The sequence below is a fragment of the Buteo buteo genome, chromosome 7 (genome assembly GCF_964188355.1).
Source record: "Buteo buteo chromosome 7, bButBut1.hap1.1, whole genome shotgun sequence".
NCBI classification, from domain to species: Eukaryota; Metazoa; Chordata; class Aves; order Accipitriformes; family Accipitridae; genus Buteo; species Buteo buteo.
Genome location: NC_134177.1, coordinates 15,517,052 through 15,536,135, shown reverse-complemented (window position 1 = coordinate 15,536,135; position 19,084 = coordinate 15,517,052). Strand labels below are relative to the sequence as shown.

At 36.8% G+C, this 19,084-nt stretch overlaps 1 protein-coding gene across 10 annotated transcripts in view; it reads right to left on the bottom strand.

The window, feature by feature from the left end:
* The window catches only part of DLG1 (discs large MAGUK scaffold protein 1), a 170,622-nt gene that overhangs the window by 65,994 nt on the left and 85,544 nt on the right, over positions 1 to 19,084 (bottom strand). For 7 of the 10 annotated variants that reach the window (XM_075031686.1, XM_075031688.1, XM_075031690.1 and 4 more), the window contains one exon: positions 3,982 to 4,080. The exons of the other annotated variants lie outside the window; for them this stretch is intronic. In XM_075031686.1, coding sequence (XP_074887787.1) covers positions 3,982 to 4,080 — 99 coding nt within the window. The remainder of the gene's footprint in view (positions 1 to 3,981; positions 4,081 to 19,084) is intronic. 10 annotated transcript variants of the gene reach the window in all.

The window sequence follows — 19,084 nt, the reverse complement described above, 5'->3', positions numbered from 1 at the left end:
TTTCCTCACCCTTAAATCTCTTATGTGTGCATGTGGAAATAAGTTTAGAGACAGTTTAACAGGCTGCAATAGAAGCTAGTATTAAACTCATTCAAAGATAAACTCAAGACCTACAAAAACATGACAATTACATTAACCTACTCACACTCTGCATTTTAGTATTCACTACCATGACAGCAACATACTTCTAAAGAATTTATGATTTTTACAAGCTCCCAAAAGCTAGAAAGTGATGACTCAGAAGTTCCTTACAAAAAAGCTGAAATGAATAATCTACCATCGCTAGACAGGAGTCATCAACCTACTATCAGGTTGCTGTGTCAGAAATTAGGCCTGTATCATTTAATAAGTACTAAAATCAGGCAGTATCTATGCAAGCTAACAGCGTAGACCATTAAAAAAAGGAACCAAAAAGGATGACACTTATGACTGTCAAGATGCCATCAAACACCTTTCTCACCCAGCAATTCTTTCAGCAGAAGCATGGGCACACTTTATGCAGTACAGAAATAAAGTATTAGTTACTAATACATGACAAAAACCTCTGTCAAAACAATGCTATACCTCACAACCATCTTCTGCCATTAAGTTATATCTCAATTTCTGCTTCTTATTCAAGTGCAGGTTCTATTAAAATAAGATTAAATTAAAAATAAGATCCTGTGCTAAAAATACCAATCAATTAAAATATGCATAACCATCCCTGCAAGAGCTTTACAATTAACACAATTCTAAGAAAAACAAAACAACACACTGTATTAAAGAGAACATGACTGAATATGAGGCATTAGGAGTCTAATCTCCACTGGATCTACCAGAGACCAGCATATATACATTTGTTTTATATTTGTGTATCAACTATGAAAAAAAATTTGATTTGTAAATAGAAAATAAAACAAGGATTAATTTTGAAAGTTCAGTCATGTTCTTTACATTTCACTCAATTTTGGAATTTATTATTTAATATTAGGATACTGTAATATTCAAATATATTCAACAAAAGCAGTGCCAGTTAATGCTGGTTTCCCATGGATCCTTTTCTTGAGGCTGACAAATGTTCTTCTTTTAATGTCTTAAAAAAACAAGATGGAAACTCACTAAAAACAAATTGCTATTAGTAGGTGAGATTTCTATGTGACCAGTATGTCTGAGACACAAACTAGCCAACCAATGCAAAATACCTTCTGTAAGTTAAGTGATTATTCCTAACAGTCCTTCTGCATTTATGTGAATTCTCCATCAAGAAGCAATAATTTACTATCATTTCCAAGCAGGAAGCGGAAAAGCTTTGTGCTAGGCATTCCGAAGGTATGCCTGGACACTGCAAAAACACAGGACAACATCTAACTCAAAACATCAAATGTTTTTGAAAGGAAGACTGGGTATTTCAGTCTGTTTTGCAAGAGTTCTCCAAATTACCTAACACTTTCAAGCTTCTGTGCCAGGGTTTATTCAAATATTTAAAAGCCATTTGACAAGTTTATTTACAAGCAGACTAAGGGCTTGCCTAAGGGGTAAAGTGATTAACAAAATAGAGAGATGTACATATTGCACAAAAATGCACGTGCCAAATCCAAAGTTGATTATAACTTTCTATGGTATTTTCTAATTGCTTAGAATCACAAATGACACAAAATTATACAGCTAACTCCAGCAGACATTTATACGAACTCAGAAGGCAGAGGCACAGACCACTCAATTCTTACTCTTCTGCTTGTAATCCAGTATCACCAATGGGCAGTAATGCTGTCACAGCAATGGCAGTCAAAAAAAATACAGCACTAATTATTTTATTTTAAATTAAGTTTAGCCTATTGGCAATTCCCTGAAAGTAAATGCTACTGGAGACTCACTTATCTTTATTAATCAAGGCTGACAACGGAAGTCCATCCACTGGTTGCACTAGTCTGTCTGCCTTAAATCCTGATGTGAGCAGAATCCATCAATAAGAAGGAAATATTTCTGAAACTAATCAAATCTCTGGTCTGCCTCTTGGGAAAAGTATAGGTGACAGATTCATGTAAACACACATCCCCTAGAAATTGCACTACAAAACAGCCAACTGTAAAAAGTTTTGATAATTATTGGATGCTGTAAAATTTAACAATGTAGCAGAGATAAAAGATTACTATCTGTTGCAAGTTTAGCCACATTGCTTGAAAGCAGACCTTAAGAAAAAAAAATACTGATATATATCCCACAAAAATATCCCAGTAATATTCTGGATAGCTTAATTCCCTTTTAAAGTTAATAAATATCTGTCACCAAACAATTCTAAAAAGTGACCCGTGTTTTCAGAAGGCGTGCGCACTCATCGTTTGAGATTTTTGCACTAAAATAAAAGCAGAATGCTATTCTATATGCAAAAATATAACCTATCCTTAATTATTCTATAGCTTGCCACGCTGTGGTCACATGTTCCAAGTTATATGCAAGATATTAATGTTAACTAATGTTTACTGCTTTCACTTGTTTTGACAGGGTTGGGGTTTTTTTTGTGTGTTAACATTATGTGACCTAAAGAATGAAGGTCCAGAAGGGAAGCACGTTTTATGAGTCAAATATATTTGGAATAGAGGGGTAAAAAAACCCCCCAAACCCCCTTTTGTATTCTAAATCTCCCCAAGGACACTGTATGGATTGTCCGGCTCATAGTTCACAAACAAGTTTCACCATGTGTAGCGCACACAGGCGACTTGTGGGGGGTTACAAAAGTGACCCAGCCTTGGGTTGCCTTGAGGCCCTGTCTCTCTGCAGAGAGGACTCACGGGAGCGGTGTAGACAGCTTAGCCCTGGGTTGTCTGATAAACCCTGAACTAAACAGGGTGGTGGCTGCGCCATTCAAAGAACCAAAACCTGAACTGAGCCTTGAAATCCTTTAACAAATAGTATGCCCTGAGTCTCAATCCAACCACTGTTCAGCTGCCTGAGGAAGCAAGCACGGTAAAGAAAAGCTGGAGGGTTTCAGCTTCAGCTGCAAACGACAACCTTGCACATCAAATGATGACAGACCAGCAAAAGAAAGATAGATAAGGGGAAACTCCACTCACATATACATAATCCACTCAGGCATATATCATAATTGACTCAGGCATAGCAATACACACCGTTCCACAAGTCAGGGGATAAAAACCCTAAGATTCAGGTTGCAAATCAGGGAGTCACTTCTCCAACTATACAGTTGGCTTGTGAAGGAGACCCTTCCCCCCCTTGATCAGGATGCCGGTTGAGGTAGCTTCCCTGGGATTGAGAGCCCTTACCTGGAGGAGTAAGTGAATATTGTTTATGCTTTAAGTTTGTAAACACGTGTGTGCTTGTGATAGTGTACTACTCTTGCTTTTAAAATTGCAGTAGTGCCTTCCTCCACTGTATCTGTAAAACCTGCAATAGTGGCGTGTTAAGTCTGTAAGTGAAGTTCAAATAAATCATTTGCTTGAACCTTGCAGTGAAATCTGTAAGTGAAGTTCACTTCATTTGCTTGAACCTTGCAGTTAAGTCTCTTTCTACCACAGACACTAATACCAACAAATGGCTGGAGAACATTAGAAACACCATGCAAGTGTAATCAATGAGCAACATACATTAAGTAGTTGTATATGAGATGAGACAACAATTTTCTATAAATAAATAAATCAAGCAATAACACTTTATTAAGGGTGAAATGGCTCTAAAATTATTGTGTGAAGACAAAATATCCTATTGCTTCTTTCCATTCTTTTGGTTTTTTTTTCTTTAGTTATTTCACAACTTTCTAATATACTTCCATATGAAAATACAGATATTTTAAATGGACTAAAAGCTGCTATAAAAACAAAAATTAGGATGAAACTCTAGTGTATTACTCATTAAGCTATTTTACAGTTCATTTCAAACCTGTGTGTGAGTACCAAAAGGTGATTTTAAACAAAACAATAAAATAAATTTAATAAAGAAAATTTGAACAAATTTAACAAAAAAAAAAAGAAATAAAAGAATAGAAACCTGTGGTATGGTGGATGGGATGACAGTGGTCTCAGCAGGGACTGGTGGGACAGGAATCACAGGGACAATGGGAGAAGAGGAAGGAACAGCTTCTGTGGGCTAAAAATCACCAACAAAATGTCAAAATGACAAAAACTAGGAAAACATTTTAAAACAAGAAGATTCAAATTTAACAGCTTAAAAAAAAATCTGAAATATCATATGGATTTGGAGACTATAACTACAACTGAAGACAAATAACCACCTTTAACTATGCTGTATATGGCAGTGCATCCCCAGCAATGTGCTAATGTCAAAGAACCAAAAGTACTAAGACATATCCAGATTGCTTATTCATAGCAAGTTACTCACCTTGCAGTACAGAGTAATGAGACTTTGGGGTCCCAACAGAAAACCTGTTCATGTCAGTGGACAGACTCAGGCTTTTTGTGGGCTGGTTTCACAACAGAAGCCTTTCACCAACATACAACAGAGTGCAAAAGCAGGGTAACAGTGGCTAAAGTTGATAGCACTGAACAAAGTTAATATTCCTCTTTGATGGGGGGGGGGGGGGGGGGTCAGAAGACATTAAGGTTTCTAAACTGGGCAAAAATCAAAGAAAATCTTTTAGTCAAATGGGCAGAAGATCCTAAACCAGATTCATTCTACCTCTCAGAGATGCTCATACAGGTTTACCATAAGCCTTCAGACTAGTAGAATTTTGGTCTCAGGAATTTTCATTAAAATAATAATCAGGAAAGCTACTGACACTCAAGCTGCAAGGGAACAAGATTACAAACAGCATTTTGAGCAAAACATTGACTCAGATCATTTTGAGATGTTAACATACTGGTTGTCAACAAGCTGTCAGCAACATAAACTACTGGCAACTATCATCAAAATTACAAGCTGAACAGCACATCAAAGCTCTCACAACTTAGTTGTTCCAAGACACTCTTGTGCTCTTTAAATATAATGAAGCACAATGACAAAAGAAAATACTAAATTCTGAAAATGAACCAAAACCCCAGAACATAACCGTATTAAAATATCTCAAACTTTTAAAATGTTTAAAAGACAAAGCAACATACACCAACAGCATACACCAAATTAAAGAGTAAAAACAAATATTAAAGAAACCTGAAACAGTCCAAGAGCAACAACCCTTATTAAATGTACATATGGTATTTCTACTTTTTTTTGTTTTTTTTAACTCAAAGTCAATCTATCCAAAATGAACAGCTGGTAAAAAATGTTGCAGTTATTGAAAGATGTAAGAACATGATATATTTGATATCTTGAGAGATTACTACTAATGCCATTTAAACATCCTTACATCTACGGACAACAGCACAATCTTTCAAAGTGTTAAAAAAAGGAGGATGGGGGAGAATCTAAATTGGTCTAGAAAAATGACAATACACATTTTGCAAAGGATGTGGGTAATGCTCAGTGCAACAAACCTACAGTTATTGGAAGAAAGATGCAACCTTTAGAGGACAGATCAAATTAAATAGCTTGAGCAATTACTCAGCCCTGCACATGCAAAAAATAAGCCACCCCTTCAAGCCTGCCTTGTTCCAAAGTAAGCAGTTTCCCATGTATGTACACAGTAAATACCCTGTTAACCAAAATTTCAGATACGCACATATTACATATCAAAATATAACACAACATTAAGGCTGAAAGATAAGCATTAGCAGGTCAGAGAAATTCCAGCTTTACAGTTACAACTCCTGCAATAAGAGAAAGTTAAAAACAAACTGAAGTTATACTCAGATACTGACCATATACTTCCCTGCCCTTTGACTTGGCAAACTGAGCAAGTTGCAGCCAATTTCCTCATGGGCCAGTCTGCACCCCTGTCTTTGCACCAAATGGCAGCTTTATTTTCCTGCTTCCTTCCTTTTATCAGTTCTTAACTCCCATGTCTCTCTGGGCTTCTCATTCCCAAATGCTTCAAGAACCCTCCCATCCAGTTCCAATTTTTAGCCTTATTATTTTAAAACTGACATTGTTCAAAGTCCTTTAATTCTTTCAGGTTCTGGTCTCATCAGCTATTAGTACTGTCACTGTAGTTTCCCTTTGTGCTTTTGGTTTAGTATGCACTGACTCTTAAAAGCTGCTCCCTGCTCCTCCAAGCGTCCTAGCAATGTTCCTGTTGAGTGTCCTCCACTACCATGTGGGTGAGGGAAGAGGTGACAACACTGGCAACCACTTTCAAAGGATCTGCAAATCCAACTGAAGGTAAGAATGTCTTCACTTAAATGTTTCATGGAATACAGTGAACTGATGTAGGCACTATGGCTACCACAAGGAAAGACAATGCAAGAAATTAAAAGATTTTTAATCATCAGAGAAAGAAGACCTGGAACTTCCTTATGACAGAAGAATGCTAATTTTATTTTAGTATGGTACATAATCAGTCTGAAAATGATTATATGATACAGGTATCTGTGAGAGCAGCTAAATAAGGTCCAATAACCCACAGTATCGCTTTCAATGCTCCGCTTCCCAGAAATTTCCAAGAATCACTTGTAAGTTTTAGGAATTGTCCAAAAATACATTAAAGTATTCTGAAAAACAAAAGCTTCTCCTCAAAATAACTTTAAATAAAGACGTCTGACTAAAACATTTAATTATCTTGGTTTAAATGGACACAAACCAATCCAAGCTATGAAGAAAGTAGTGGGCCAATAAAAAACTTTTTGTTGAATACATAGGAACTGTAGCACATAATTATGATAGACTATTATATATATAGGAATGCATGACTTAAACAGTAACTCACTTTAACAGAGCCTGTCCACCTAAATAAGTGTTCTAACACCTACAGTGAAAAGCCATTCTGTTACAACAGTACAATAAATCTCAAGTAATTTTTTTTTTAGAGTTTAAGGATGGACTTTAAAATTTATATACAAAAAAAATAATCATTTAAGTGATATGTTTTAAAAAAGCTAAGATAATAATGCCTTTAAGTGATCAATTACAACAAATGCCTCCAAATCTAACACTAAGTCCACATGTTGTGAAAAGGAAGAACACACCCATTTTCTCATGTTTAACCAACACACACAGTAACTCCTTCTGTGAGGAAATATCAATTAACCTGAAATTAAATCAGAGTACCATACACATCCTGAAGCAGACCAACTAAACCAGCAAATTCTATAATACTGCTCTCTGTAAAGTACTAAAAGATACATTTTGGAGAACAAAAATCAAGCAAACCAGACTTTCCTCACTTTCAAGAAATTACTGTAAAAAAAACTCACTCTGTATAGAGTGCAACAACCTTAATGGGAAAACACTGAGCAGAAGTATTTCTTTGCCATCCCAGATTCAATTATTGCTACTTTGATTTCTAGTGATAAAATACAAAAGAAAATTAAGTAACAAAGTCTCTAGAAATAGCAGAGATAAAACTACAGAAAGAAAGAAGTGTGACATACTTTCTATGGTTTGCATCAAAAATGCACATCTATAAATACCTAGTGCAATACATACCTTTTCTAAAGAACAATTAGAACATGAGCCATCAGACATCCAACCACTAGCAGCTTTTACTTTTGCTGTGCTTTTTGTAGGACTCTTTTTTACACTATCACGTAGGTTAATGAATTTTCCTCTGTGTTTGGAAGACACTGGCAGCGTGGATGAGCTAAAAGATGTACGAATGCTCAGTGCCTGCTGCTGATGTTGGAAAGGCTGCTTTGGCTGCATATGAAGATTTTGACGTATTTCCATTCTTGGGCTCCTTGTTAAATCGGTGAGCTTGAGCGTTCCCATTTCACGGTCATCTGTAGCACCACAGTATTTGTAGTCATGACAGTAAGTAGTCATGAAATTAACAACACAAATAGTCCTTTTTGAAAACAAAATAAATATGGAGGGAAAATAAACCAAAATATTGCTTCCTGAGAAAGTTAAAAATATGATTGTTTTCTAGATTATGGTCATAGGAAGAAACATTAAATGCTGTTTCAGCTAGTACTGCATGTTGTGTACTCTCTCACACTATTTAAAGAGCACCATTGAACCACCACAAAACAGTCAATTTGCTGGGCATAAATAATCAATGCAATGCACAAATTATTGAATAGATGGCAAGAGTCATCTGACTTTATTTATTAAAAAGAAGCTATGAAAGGTTACAGTTATTTTCTTTCCCCCATAAGCATCCACTATCCCTAAACTTTGTTGTATTTTTACCACCTCAAAACTTCTCCAAGGTTTACAACTAGAAAATTTTAAATTATACCAATTCCTCTACTTTTCTGAACATTTTATGGGGGCTGAAAACTAAGGAATTTAAAGGAGCTTATGATGAAAAGTATATGAATTGTGAATGGGCAGATATGTTGTACAAGATTTCAACATTAAACTTCCATCATAGAAAACAAATCTGTTCAGACCATAACAATGGCAAGAATTACTTTGTGTTAGTAATTTTAAGAGTTGCATTTCCATGAAACACAGCAGCACTGATACCACAATTTTAAGGTGTACATTGTTTAAATTAAAAGAAAAAAAATTAAACAAACCTGAGTTATTATTTTATTAATTCAGTTTTTAATGCCAGGGATGCATGATCTCTATATTACATTTTCACCCCAATTTTCAGAACGAAAAAGCTTCAAAGCAACTCCTACCCCCCCCCAAAAGCACACAATAAGGAGCTAGCTTGATTTAATCATGCTGTTAAATATTTAACTTTACCAGCCAATTTTAAATTAATCATTCTAAAAAGAGGTAAGGATCAACAGTTAATTTTCCAGAGTCTACATGAAAATGGACAGCTAAATAGAGACATCTATATTCCTAGCCTTACAGAAGGAAGAAGCAGGCTCAAGTCAGTGGTCATACAGTCTTCTCGACAGTGGACACACAACCAGCATTTGCACAGCTCTGGGCCAACCACAGCACACACCATCTGCCTCTTGCCCCATGGGTCTGTTCTAGGAATATGCTGTGAATCTGAATATCTGGCACTAGATATGATAAGAATGAAGGACACCAGCCCATAGGAAACAAAGCTTGATTATATCAGCTGTACTGTATTCAATAAAATGGAGAAAGTTCATCAATCCATAGCATTAAAACATGGTTATCCTCCCTCTCACCGTACACTTTCCTACACAAATCTGAATATTTAAATAATATGAGTTAGCATAATTTTTACACAGAGAATAAAAAACTAGAACTACAGACCTAAGTACAAACATTTCCAGTTATTTATAACATGGATATTAAGAGATAAATAGGAACTGACAGATGCTCCTCTAATCACCAAGAGCTGCCAGGTCTCATCTTCTACCCAGAATGGATGCAATCAAGAGCTGCATAACGCATCATTAATGCAATATTCATAAATGCAGAGACAGAAAGGTTTCTGGCCAGTGACAGGAAGCTAGAAATGTGTTGGTCATACAAAGAGTTGTAGACTTGCACATGCATATGGTAGGTATGTCTTTCGCCTTTGAAGTATCAGGGAGCTGGAGGACTCTGTCCCACTAATACATATGGGCAGATGCACCCCGGTTGTTCTATTCTAGACAACCCAAGAATCTAGATTTTGCTATTGAAGGGCAAAGGCAGAGAGGAAGATAACCATGTTGTTAATGTGCATATAGGTAAACAGTTCAAAACCAGCACATCACAACTAACTTTTTCTCCTTTGAGAAATTTCCACAGATGCATTAATACTGAGCAATTATCAGGCACATTCCCCAGCCTGCAGGAATTATTTGGACAGAGGTTGTGCCTTGTGTCAAAGCTTCTGTATCAGTATCCTCTTTGGCAACGGTGTGCCAAATGACTGCTTTTGTAGACCACAGACAAACATTTTTTTTTTCCAGAGATGTTATCAAAATTGCTTGAGGTTTAGCAAGCTGCATTCATACCACCCATTTTACTTGCATATCAGTACTTGCTATTTTCTACATAGCATGACATTGTCTAATTACGAAAATGTAGAAAGGAAGAAGCAAGTGGTTTTGGGTATTAGGCTTTTCTCTTGTGTACATAATAAATCCCAAAATAGGTGATGTTCCAGATTCAACAGGAACGTCTTATTCCTGGAGGCATCAACTTCATTGAAAACACACAGACCAAGTAGCCTCTTGATTAAAAAGAAAATCAGCTTTGAAGTGTGCTAAGTGAGAAAGTGAGGGCAAGGGGAAGAGATGCTGGATACCATATGCTTGGAAACCCAGTTGTCTGGCTTTCCGTATTCTCCTCCAAACAAGAAAAGGGAAGACACAAGGCAAAAGATGAGACACAAAGGAATTCACATCTCTGCAGTGTGCTTTCAGACATGCTGACTTCAGTGGCAAAAGAATGAAGATGACGTAGCAGATAACTGGTAACAGTATAAGTTTTTTTTTCTGCAAGTCCTCATGCCTTTGGTCCCCAAGGTGATATTAACAAGATATCAATAATTAAAAGAAAACAAAAACTTGAAGGCCTTTGTAGTTCCAAGAGCAACAGTTGAGGCACCAGAACACAGCCAAGGAACAGGAGGTACAGGCAGAACACCTAACTCATCCAGGGCTGGATGGTGTGCCAGGGCAACCGCCAGTGAAAAAGCTTAGGCTGCATTGAAATTTAGTGTTATGCAAGTATGGAAAGTGAATACAGCATCTTGGTCAAATAAAAATGGGAAAAAGGGGAAAGGAATATATAATCAAAGTGTGGTAAGGCTTATCTATAACAATCATGGTGTAAACAAAATTAAAACAGACAACAGCAAAAAAAAACAAGGAAAAAAAAGTAGAGAAGGCAAGAAGAATGATATTAAAAGAGATTAATCAGATATTTGAGAGTCACAGGGATCATTCTGCCCAATTACATTCACATGTGTGAGGTAAGGCAGAGCCTGCCTTGCAGTCACACCAGTAAGGGGAAGGAAGAAGGGGGCGGGGGGGGTGGAATCCCTGGCAAAGCAGTGGGACATATGCATAATTCAAAGCAAGAAAAAGCAGTTATGTAACTAAAGCTGCACTGGTTTGGCAGATCATCTTTTGACTGCAGAAAGCCTGAACCTGTAAAGTGTTCTCTGCAGATGGTATTAATTACTAGCATGAACTGCTCTACTCTAATATCAAGCGCTAAGTAATTTTTCATAACCAGAGGGGGTTCAGGATCAGGTTGTGCTTTCATATTACAAACCAACTCTGAACAATTTGTTGCCAACGCAAAGCCAAATTATCAATATTTCATTCTTTGAAATTACTACATCAAATGTACAGTGCACATTTGTTTGCAGCAATCTGTTGAAGTGCCAGTAATCTTTTACAAGCAGTATTTCTTCAAGAATCATCTTCTTTCCACATTCTATAACACCCGCTCAACAGCTGGATAAAAACAATACCCATGGAAAGGGAAAAGAGTACTAATATTTGACAAGTAATATCTACTGCAAAGATCTTTTTTAAAGTTTCAATAAACAACTGTCATTATTTCAGGAAGACATTCTAATAGCTGGAAGAATCCTCCAAAAATAATTTTGTACTCCACCCCTTCCACTGCCTTCAAGTGGGTACCACAAAATCAGCAACTTCTGTTGCTGTGACCTGACTGATAAAACAAGCCCATATTCATTACCCCTTCTTGAAAGTAGGAAATAAAATACCTTCCAAAGTGAACAAAACTTTAAAAGTGGTAGGAAAAAAACAATTTTGATTCAATAGCCAGTGACAAAGCTGAATATAAAAGGCATATTTTCTTTCTAGAGATACATAATTTAAGGTCTGGCAGTGTAGTTTTATATCTTTTCTCTGAACTACATCCTAGAGTGCCACAGGACATTTCAGTAGTGAAGCCTGCTATTTTAAGAACTTTGTATCCATCTTCCTCAAAATCACAAAAGTCAATGCTCATCTGAACATACCTTCAGTGATTTATATAGGCTGTTTGGTGGGGTCCAGTGGTGGTAAGAACAAAGCACAACTGCCATCCATCCCCATTCATAATCCACGTTAGCTGTATGCTGCCCAGAGCACCTATATCCAAGCACACAGCTAGCATTAACATTGATGCACTGTCTCTGCCATATTCCTCCCTAAGCCAGTGCCATCCTGTAGCATGGGCAGGTCCTTAGTACCACAATGTCAGTGACTTGAGCTGTTAAACAATGCAATTGACATGCACGTTTTTCCTGAATGTATTTCTCCAGAACTTTAAACAAAATGTAGCATCAAGGGCATTCAGAAATAACACATACCACCAGTATTTCCCTAACAAAGTTCCACAGAAATCAAACAAAAAATTACCAAGTTTCACAAGAGCCCAAACCATGTAGAACTATTTGAACATAAGCAAGCATTTAAATATTGACTTGAAATTCCAAAGTGTTCATATATCAAAACAGCATATAACACAGACAGACATACTAATACGCTGCATGTATCTGAATTTTGAGAACTGCAAAGACACAAGACCCAATTCTACCCAGGCATGAGTATTGCCAGTGCCGACAGGCTAGTCTAGAGAGCAAAAAATATGCCAAATACAGAGGATACACCAAAAAAAGGTAATACCATTAATTCAAGTATGACTCAAGATTTTCCCTCTCTACCGGTTTGTTATTTCTTTCATGTGAGAAAGGTTCTCTCTTATCAACAGACCATTACTTTGCTTTAAAAACGCACTTCCCAACCAGTGAACTCAAACTCACCCATCCACTTTGCTCAGCATTGTTAGTACAGTAGCTCTCCAGTTTTGATACGGACACCATAGCAGACTATTTCATACACAGTGGCTAAATCCCAAATTATTTAAAATACACACACTTTTTCAACCTTCTAACCCCTCGTGCTTACAAATGCTGTCACAAATTTATTTCCTGTGTACTTCATGGGGGTGGAGGCTTTGTTCATATTCTCCTATCCAAGTCAGCATACTCCATACTGTTTTTCAACAGTAAATTGATTTACCATCAACAAAACCTTAAGAGAGACTGGCTAGGGTAAATGATAAGCTTAATTATGATGGCCTCACAACCCACGGGTGGTTACAATTAAGTCTGCCTATCATTCTGCACTGATACAAGGATGAAGAACTTTTGGCTTCAGAAACTTGGGTTTCTGACCATCCTACCACTTCAAGGCCTCTCCCTGTTCCCTGCCATGGTGGAGCAAAGGCCGATTTCCACAGTCTGCCAAGGACAAAGGAATAAAAATACCTAGATCTTCACTTGGACACCATCCAGGGCTCTCCAAGGAGAGCTTGGACAGAAAGCACAGGAACGAAGAAGCTGAGCCTGAAGCCTGTCGGGGTATGTCTACATGAAGATGGGGTAGGTTAGTAGTAATGGCTTTACTAAAAGATTTTGAGGACAGGCAGGCCATGTTGGAGCTGTAACATCAGTTCACGTAAGTACTGCAACAAAGATATGAAAGTTTTTCCGGATCCTAAAGGAAAAGGTTTACCCACCCAGCCCTTGTAAATTAAAAGGACTAGTCTGAATACCTATGACTTGACTTTAGATCTCACTTTTCTCAGAGTAAACCATGGCTCTTGAAAATTGTATCTATGTGAGCACTCTATTTTAAAGACACACAGCTAGCATGCTAGATATGTCTAAACTGTAGGGCTTATGTGGTTGGTTGTAGTTGGGTTGTTTTTTTTTTTAAACTCAGTCAACAAATTGATTCTCTAACCTAGTTTCCTCCTCAAACCCCACAGCATTTTACAGTGAACTCAAATGAACTTAAAACTCAACTTAAAACATAAATAAATAGCTTTGAAGGGGAAAAACAGTGACAGCAGAATATCAGTAAAATCACACATAGTGACGATGACCTGAACTGATTTAAAGACAAATAAGCAATTTATCTACTGTCAATTCTTTACTGCAATCTTCACCTACAAAAACAACTGAGTGAGGAACAATTTCCACCATGATTACCCAAGCAGAAGTAAAGCAGCAAAGACAGTGACAGGCAGACTTACTTGATGAGGCCTAGTAAGCAATTTTTTAGTGCAGAAAATTTAAAAAAAAAAAGCTATAACCATAAGCCATAATACACAGTAAGACAGACGGTCCAGCAGCTTGTGAGATTAAGTTCTACTCTGTAGCAAAATTAGAGCTTTACCTGTGAGATAAATGGACACCCCCAAAGGAGAAATGGGGAACCTGAAACTACAAAACTATCACCAGCACGCTCACACAGTATCCAGTGGTAGTTTGGTGAATAAAACTTCGAGGTGCTAAGAATCTCATGCAAATACGAACAATAGTCTCAATAGAACAACAGTTTCAGCAGCCAAGCTATCCTCTCTCTGTCAAGATCTAAAAGTAGACCCTTACAGACTTGACTTAACATCACAGACAATGTTTCATACAAAGGACACCAAAACTGTCCACTTCTTATGTCTGGTATTCAGAAAGATTTACTTTACTCAAACTAATCTGTCCTGCCATATCTCTCAGGGACTGCTTAAATGGTTGAATCTCAGTCATATTCTAAACCTATAACATACAAACTGTACACAAGGTTAATATTAGTTTTAATAAAGGTAATTTGTGACTTTTGTTTTTCAAATACTAATCAAATGTCTAGCACTGAACGCTATGCAGCAGGTATTCACCAAGCAACCCAACACTCTAAGCTCAAAACAGAATTACAAGGCTCCTCATTTAGGTTCGTAAGTGCTATTGAGAATGAATTTAATGCATTTAATTTGCAACTTAAAGCAAGACCTAGAAAGCTGCGTTTAAATAACATCAGCTTTAAGAATAGTAGCTTTCATTATAATGCTAAAGAGTCCACAAAGAAGCCCAAACAGGTTTCAGCATCAGAAAGAGAGCAGGCAAAGAGAAAATGTGTTCTAAGACTTTTATTATAGAAAAATAATGACAGCTCTAGGGTATCAACATTATACTTTTTGAAATTCACAGTAGAAAGGGTATGCTGTAGTAGGAAACTGAGCTGTGACAGACTGTTCACTCCTGATAACACTACTAAATCAAAATACAATATTGAAGATTGGGTACTGTTTACATGCTTTAACAGATATGACACTTAAAAGCTCTCAGAACATGTAATTTCCAGTCATTCTTAAATTAGTCAAGGAATAATTAAACCATCCTAGACAGCATGCTTATTTTGTTCTTTATAATTCATTCAAATAGCAAAGATATCCTGTATCTATCTATCTCTGATACTATGAAGTGATCTCTCTTAATACTAGAAATGTGCCAGTTAACTCAAAACTATCCCACTACTCTTCTCAAAAAGTTTTTTTGTTGGGGCTTTTTTTTTTTTTTGAGTAAATCTATAAAAAACATTTTTCACAAAACATTAGTGATGCATGTAAACCTTATCTTATCTAAAGCACAATCTATTTTTTCTTTAGGATAAGAAATATTCAGGTTCACTTATAGCACCCCAGTGCCCTCGAAGTACTTAAGGATACAGTCTTAAAACAAGGATTAATGAAGTGTTCTGAAGAAAGTCAGGGAACCTAAGCTAGAGCTTTCCATTTTAACACAAGTATTTATTATTTTATTGACAATTGTATTATTCTGTGAGCAACCTAGTATTATCTGTCAAAAAATCTCTTTATAAACAAATTTGCCCTAAAACCCTGAGCATGAGTAGAAAGTCATTTACCTCACATTAATGAACAGAAAACCACACAAGAAAAGCCATCTGTAACAACCCATTAATTAAAATCCACTAGATGTTTCAGGACGTAAATGTCAGAAAATTTTGGAAAATAAACGATTGGATTTACAGATAAAGCGGCTTTACACTAAAACCAATCCTTACTTCATTTACAAAAGGCTTCATACACCTAAGTGGCATTAGCATTTAATCATTACACATACTGAATTCTTCCCAAACATACACTATTACTTTCACTACAGTTCTGATAGCTTTATATTGCTATCCAGATGCTTTGCCTTTTCACTGCTCAGAGCTAAGGCTAAAATCTTTACCATGCAATTACTAGCTGAAGTACCTCATCTGATTTTATTCATTCTTACACCATGGAAACACTGGAAGCTCCTCAGACTTGCTTCCATGACAACATGCAGTTATAACACAATCTCAAAATAAAGTACCGTTATACAACACAGGCTCTAGAATGAGTCATAAGAGCCCTGCAACATTTCAGCAAAATAGACGTCTTTGATGTAGTGTCAAACACTCATCATCTTCAGCAAATTAAAATACTATATAAGTTTTAACAGGTTTAATGCCTAGCATTACTTGAGCAATCTTTGACAAATAAAGACTGATTTATTTTTTTTTTTACAATGCTGTTGGCTTAATATTTCTAATGGTTCTTGCATTTTTCAGTATAACTTAGGAAAGAATTCAGCCTTACGCAACCTTGCAATGGAAAAGCAAACATTTATGTATAATTTTAAATTTACAATGTTCACTAAAACCAATGTGTTTTTAAAAACAAGGCTTACAAATAAACTGACTTTTGGTCCTTAATTATCCATAGGCATTTTATTTGGATTTCAGGTTAAGTGCACCATAGAAACACAAGCCAGATTTGATCAGTTTATGATCAAAGCTGGACAAAACACAGCTCTGATGCACCCATACCTAGCTAGCACAGAAGCTGCTTAACCTCTCAAGCAGAACAGGGAACCTGAGCCGTTCTGGGTTCCATACAAAACCAGCCCGTCTGTCTCAAGAACTGGAACTAGGCCAAGTCAGCTAAAACTGGAACTAAAATGGAGCTAACTAAGCCCTCGTGCATCCAAACTGAGCGGAGAAGTCATTTAAACAGTTCCTTGCAGTTTCCACGAGGACTCACCTGTTCAGGACAAAGGCACAGGAGCCAGAGGATGAGGTTCAGCCCTGAGATCAGACGGTAAACCTCGTCTGGGAAAAAGACACTGCAGTGATGACCACGTGGCTCTGCAGAAGTCAGATCTAACATGCAAGACTTGCCATTCTGTATCAGTGCCAGGGAAGACCCGGGATCACATAAAGCCAGCATTTTGTGTTGGTATCACGCTAAAATGTCTATGAGCCACATTTTGTGTGGCACATCCTTCCCTCATTTACTCTGGATAAAAGAAATATTAGCTATACTGACCTGAAAAAAGTGGGTAACAATAAATACTACAAGAAGTAGCTTAAGTTTCTCAGAATGCTTTGAAATACACGAAACAATGTAAGCTCTTCTTGAGTTATGACTTTAATCCTATTCATTTTTTTGGTCTAATCTTGACAAGATACTAGTTCACATGATCATTTTGGCTGATCTCCATTTAGTTCAGGTAATTAAAATGCTTAATCTACAATAAAATGTTTGAAGACTTTAGGATACAAATATTTGAAATTCTTCATTACAAAAAAAATCTGTAGAAAGGGCTAAGACAAGGATACTGTCTTCTGAATTTATGATTCAGGAAAAGCAACACTGGACTCAGCAGACCCTCATGACTACAAACTATTTAAAGAAAAATTTGCAGTTTCATTGTATATAATCCCTATCCAATTCCAACAACACTACACAACCCAATTCTAATGATTCAAGCCATTAAGCATTGAGAAACTAATAGACATCAATAAAATCTTTGGATACTAAACGATTTAAAGGAAAAAAGAAGCAAGGTCTCAGGCTGCATTTATCTACCTCCCTACCACAATTACTCAAAAAACTGCTTTCTTCATTCTTAACCTCTTCGGAACAACAAGATACTGAGCTAAATGTACCTTTAGCCTTTCATAATAGTGGTCAGGCCATGGGTGAAGTTGTGGGTTTCAGACTTTGATGTATGAGGTTCAAGTTTCCACTTCTCAGGCCAGTGCCCAAGCTGCTGCTTGCACAGACTGTTCCAACAGCCCTGGCCAATCCCCATCTGCCTTTGTGAAGAATGAACTAAAACCAAATAGGGCTAACGACAGAACAGAAAAGATGAATCTGACTTTTCAGTCCAAGGGAAGGGTATTTCCTTAAAAACAACCTGAATTTTGTTTCCAACACTGTTTTGCATTAAAAATCTTTGAACAAAATGCACAAGAACAGGTCCCATAACCCTGACTCTCCTCCCCGCAATTAGGCTACAAGCAACCAGAAGCTGTTCTTTCACTGTTGAATCCTTGCCACTACAAGAAGGCTGGCCAAGTCCATGAAAACTCATGGACTCAGTGTATTAAACACACAGGTCATCTCCAGCTCCTGGAATCCCTACACTGGAACAAGCAGAAAGCTCTGAGAGCCCTCAGAGGAAGCATCATACCTATTTATCCTGGGTTTATACTCTTCCCTAACCTTCCGCTCTGGCTGCTGGTGGAAGGAGGGCACCAGATTGACAGACATCCCAGTATATTTTCTTTTGTAATTTTTCTTTTCCAGCAAGCAAAAACGTATGTAGGAAATTCTATTTTATAGTACATTCTACTTCATCTGATTATGGTTGCTGAAGTTAAAGGACACATTTTGTTTTCTGGTTCTTCAAATTCAAAGCAATTTAGTTGTCTATTTATAGCATTACCACTTAATAATTTGTTTTTACATATCCATTAGTTCACTTTCTTCTTTCATAATTTTCAGTGGTAATTTTTCATTTGTTTCACCTGTTTCTTTACCTGCTCATTTCTACCTATGTTGCACTGCTCAAGTTTTATCAATTCTTGTCCTTCATGTTGGTTATTGAGGCTCAAACCCAAATTAGCAGCTGTCAAATAAATTTTCCAAGTCCTGCATTACAAGAAATAAGATTAATGTAATAGTGTATGGTATATAAATTAACACCAGACAAAAAGCAACCTGCCAGAACTCCTGCCATTTCCCAGTTACATCAGAACACAAAAAGATTCTATGATTCTATAAGATGCACACCACTATATCTACTGTACTTGGAAGAAGGCATAGCAAGACATGAGAACATTTCTAATTTAGACATGCCCAACAGTAGGGAATCACCTGTTACTTGTTTCCTTAATCACATTCTCTGAAACTATTACTCTAACCACTAGTCCTTCCCAGATACATTTCAAGATTAATTCCTGCCACTCTGATAATCTCATGACTGACGCATCACTCAGGATGAATCTATCAGATGGCATTTTCAGACGTTTCTAGGTCAGATGATCATGATTGTCGAGTGACACACAACGGCAAGAAACTGAGATTCAATTCC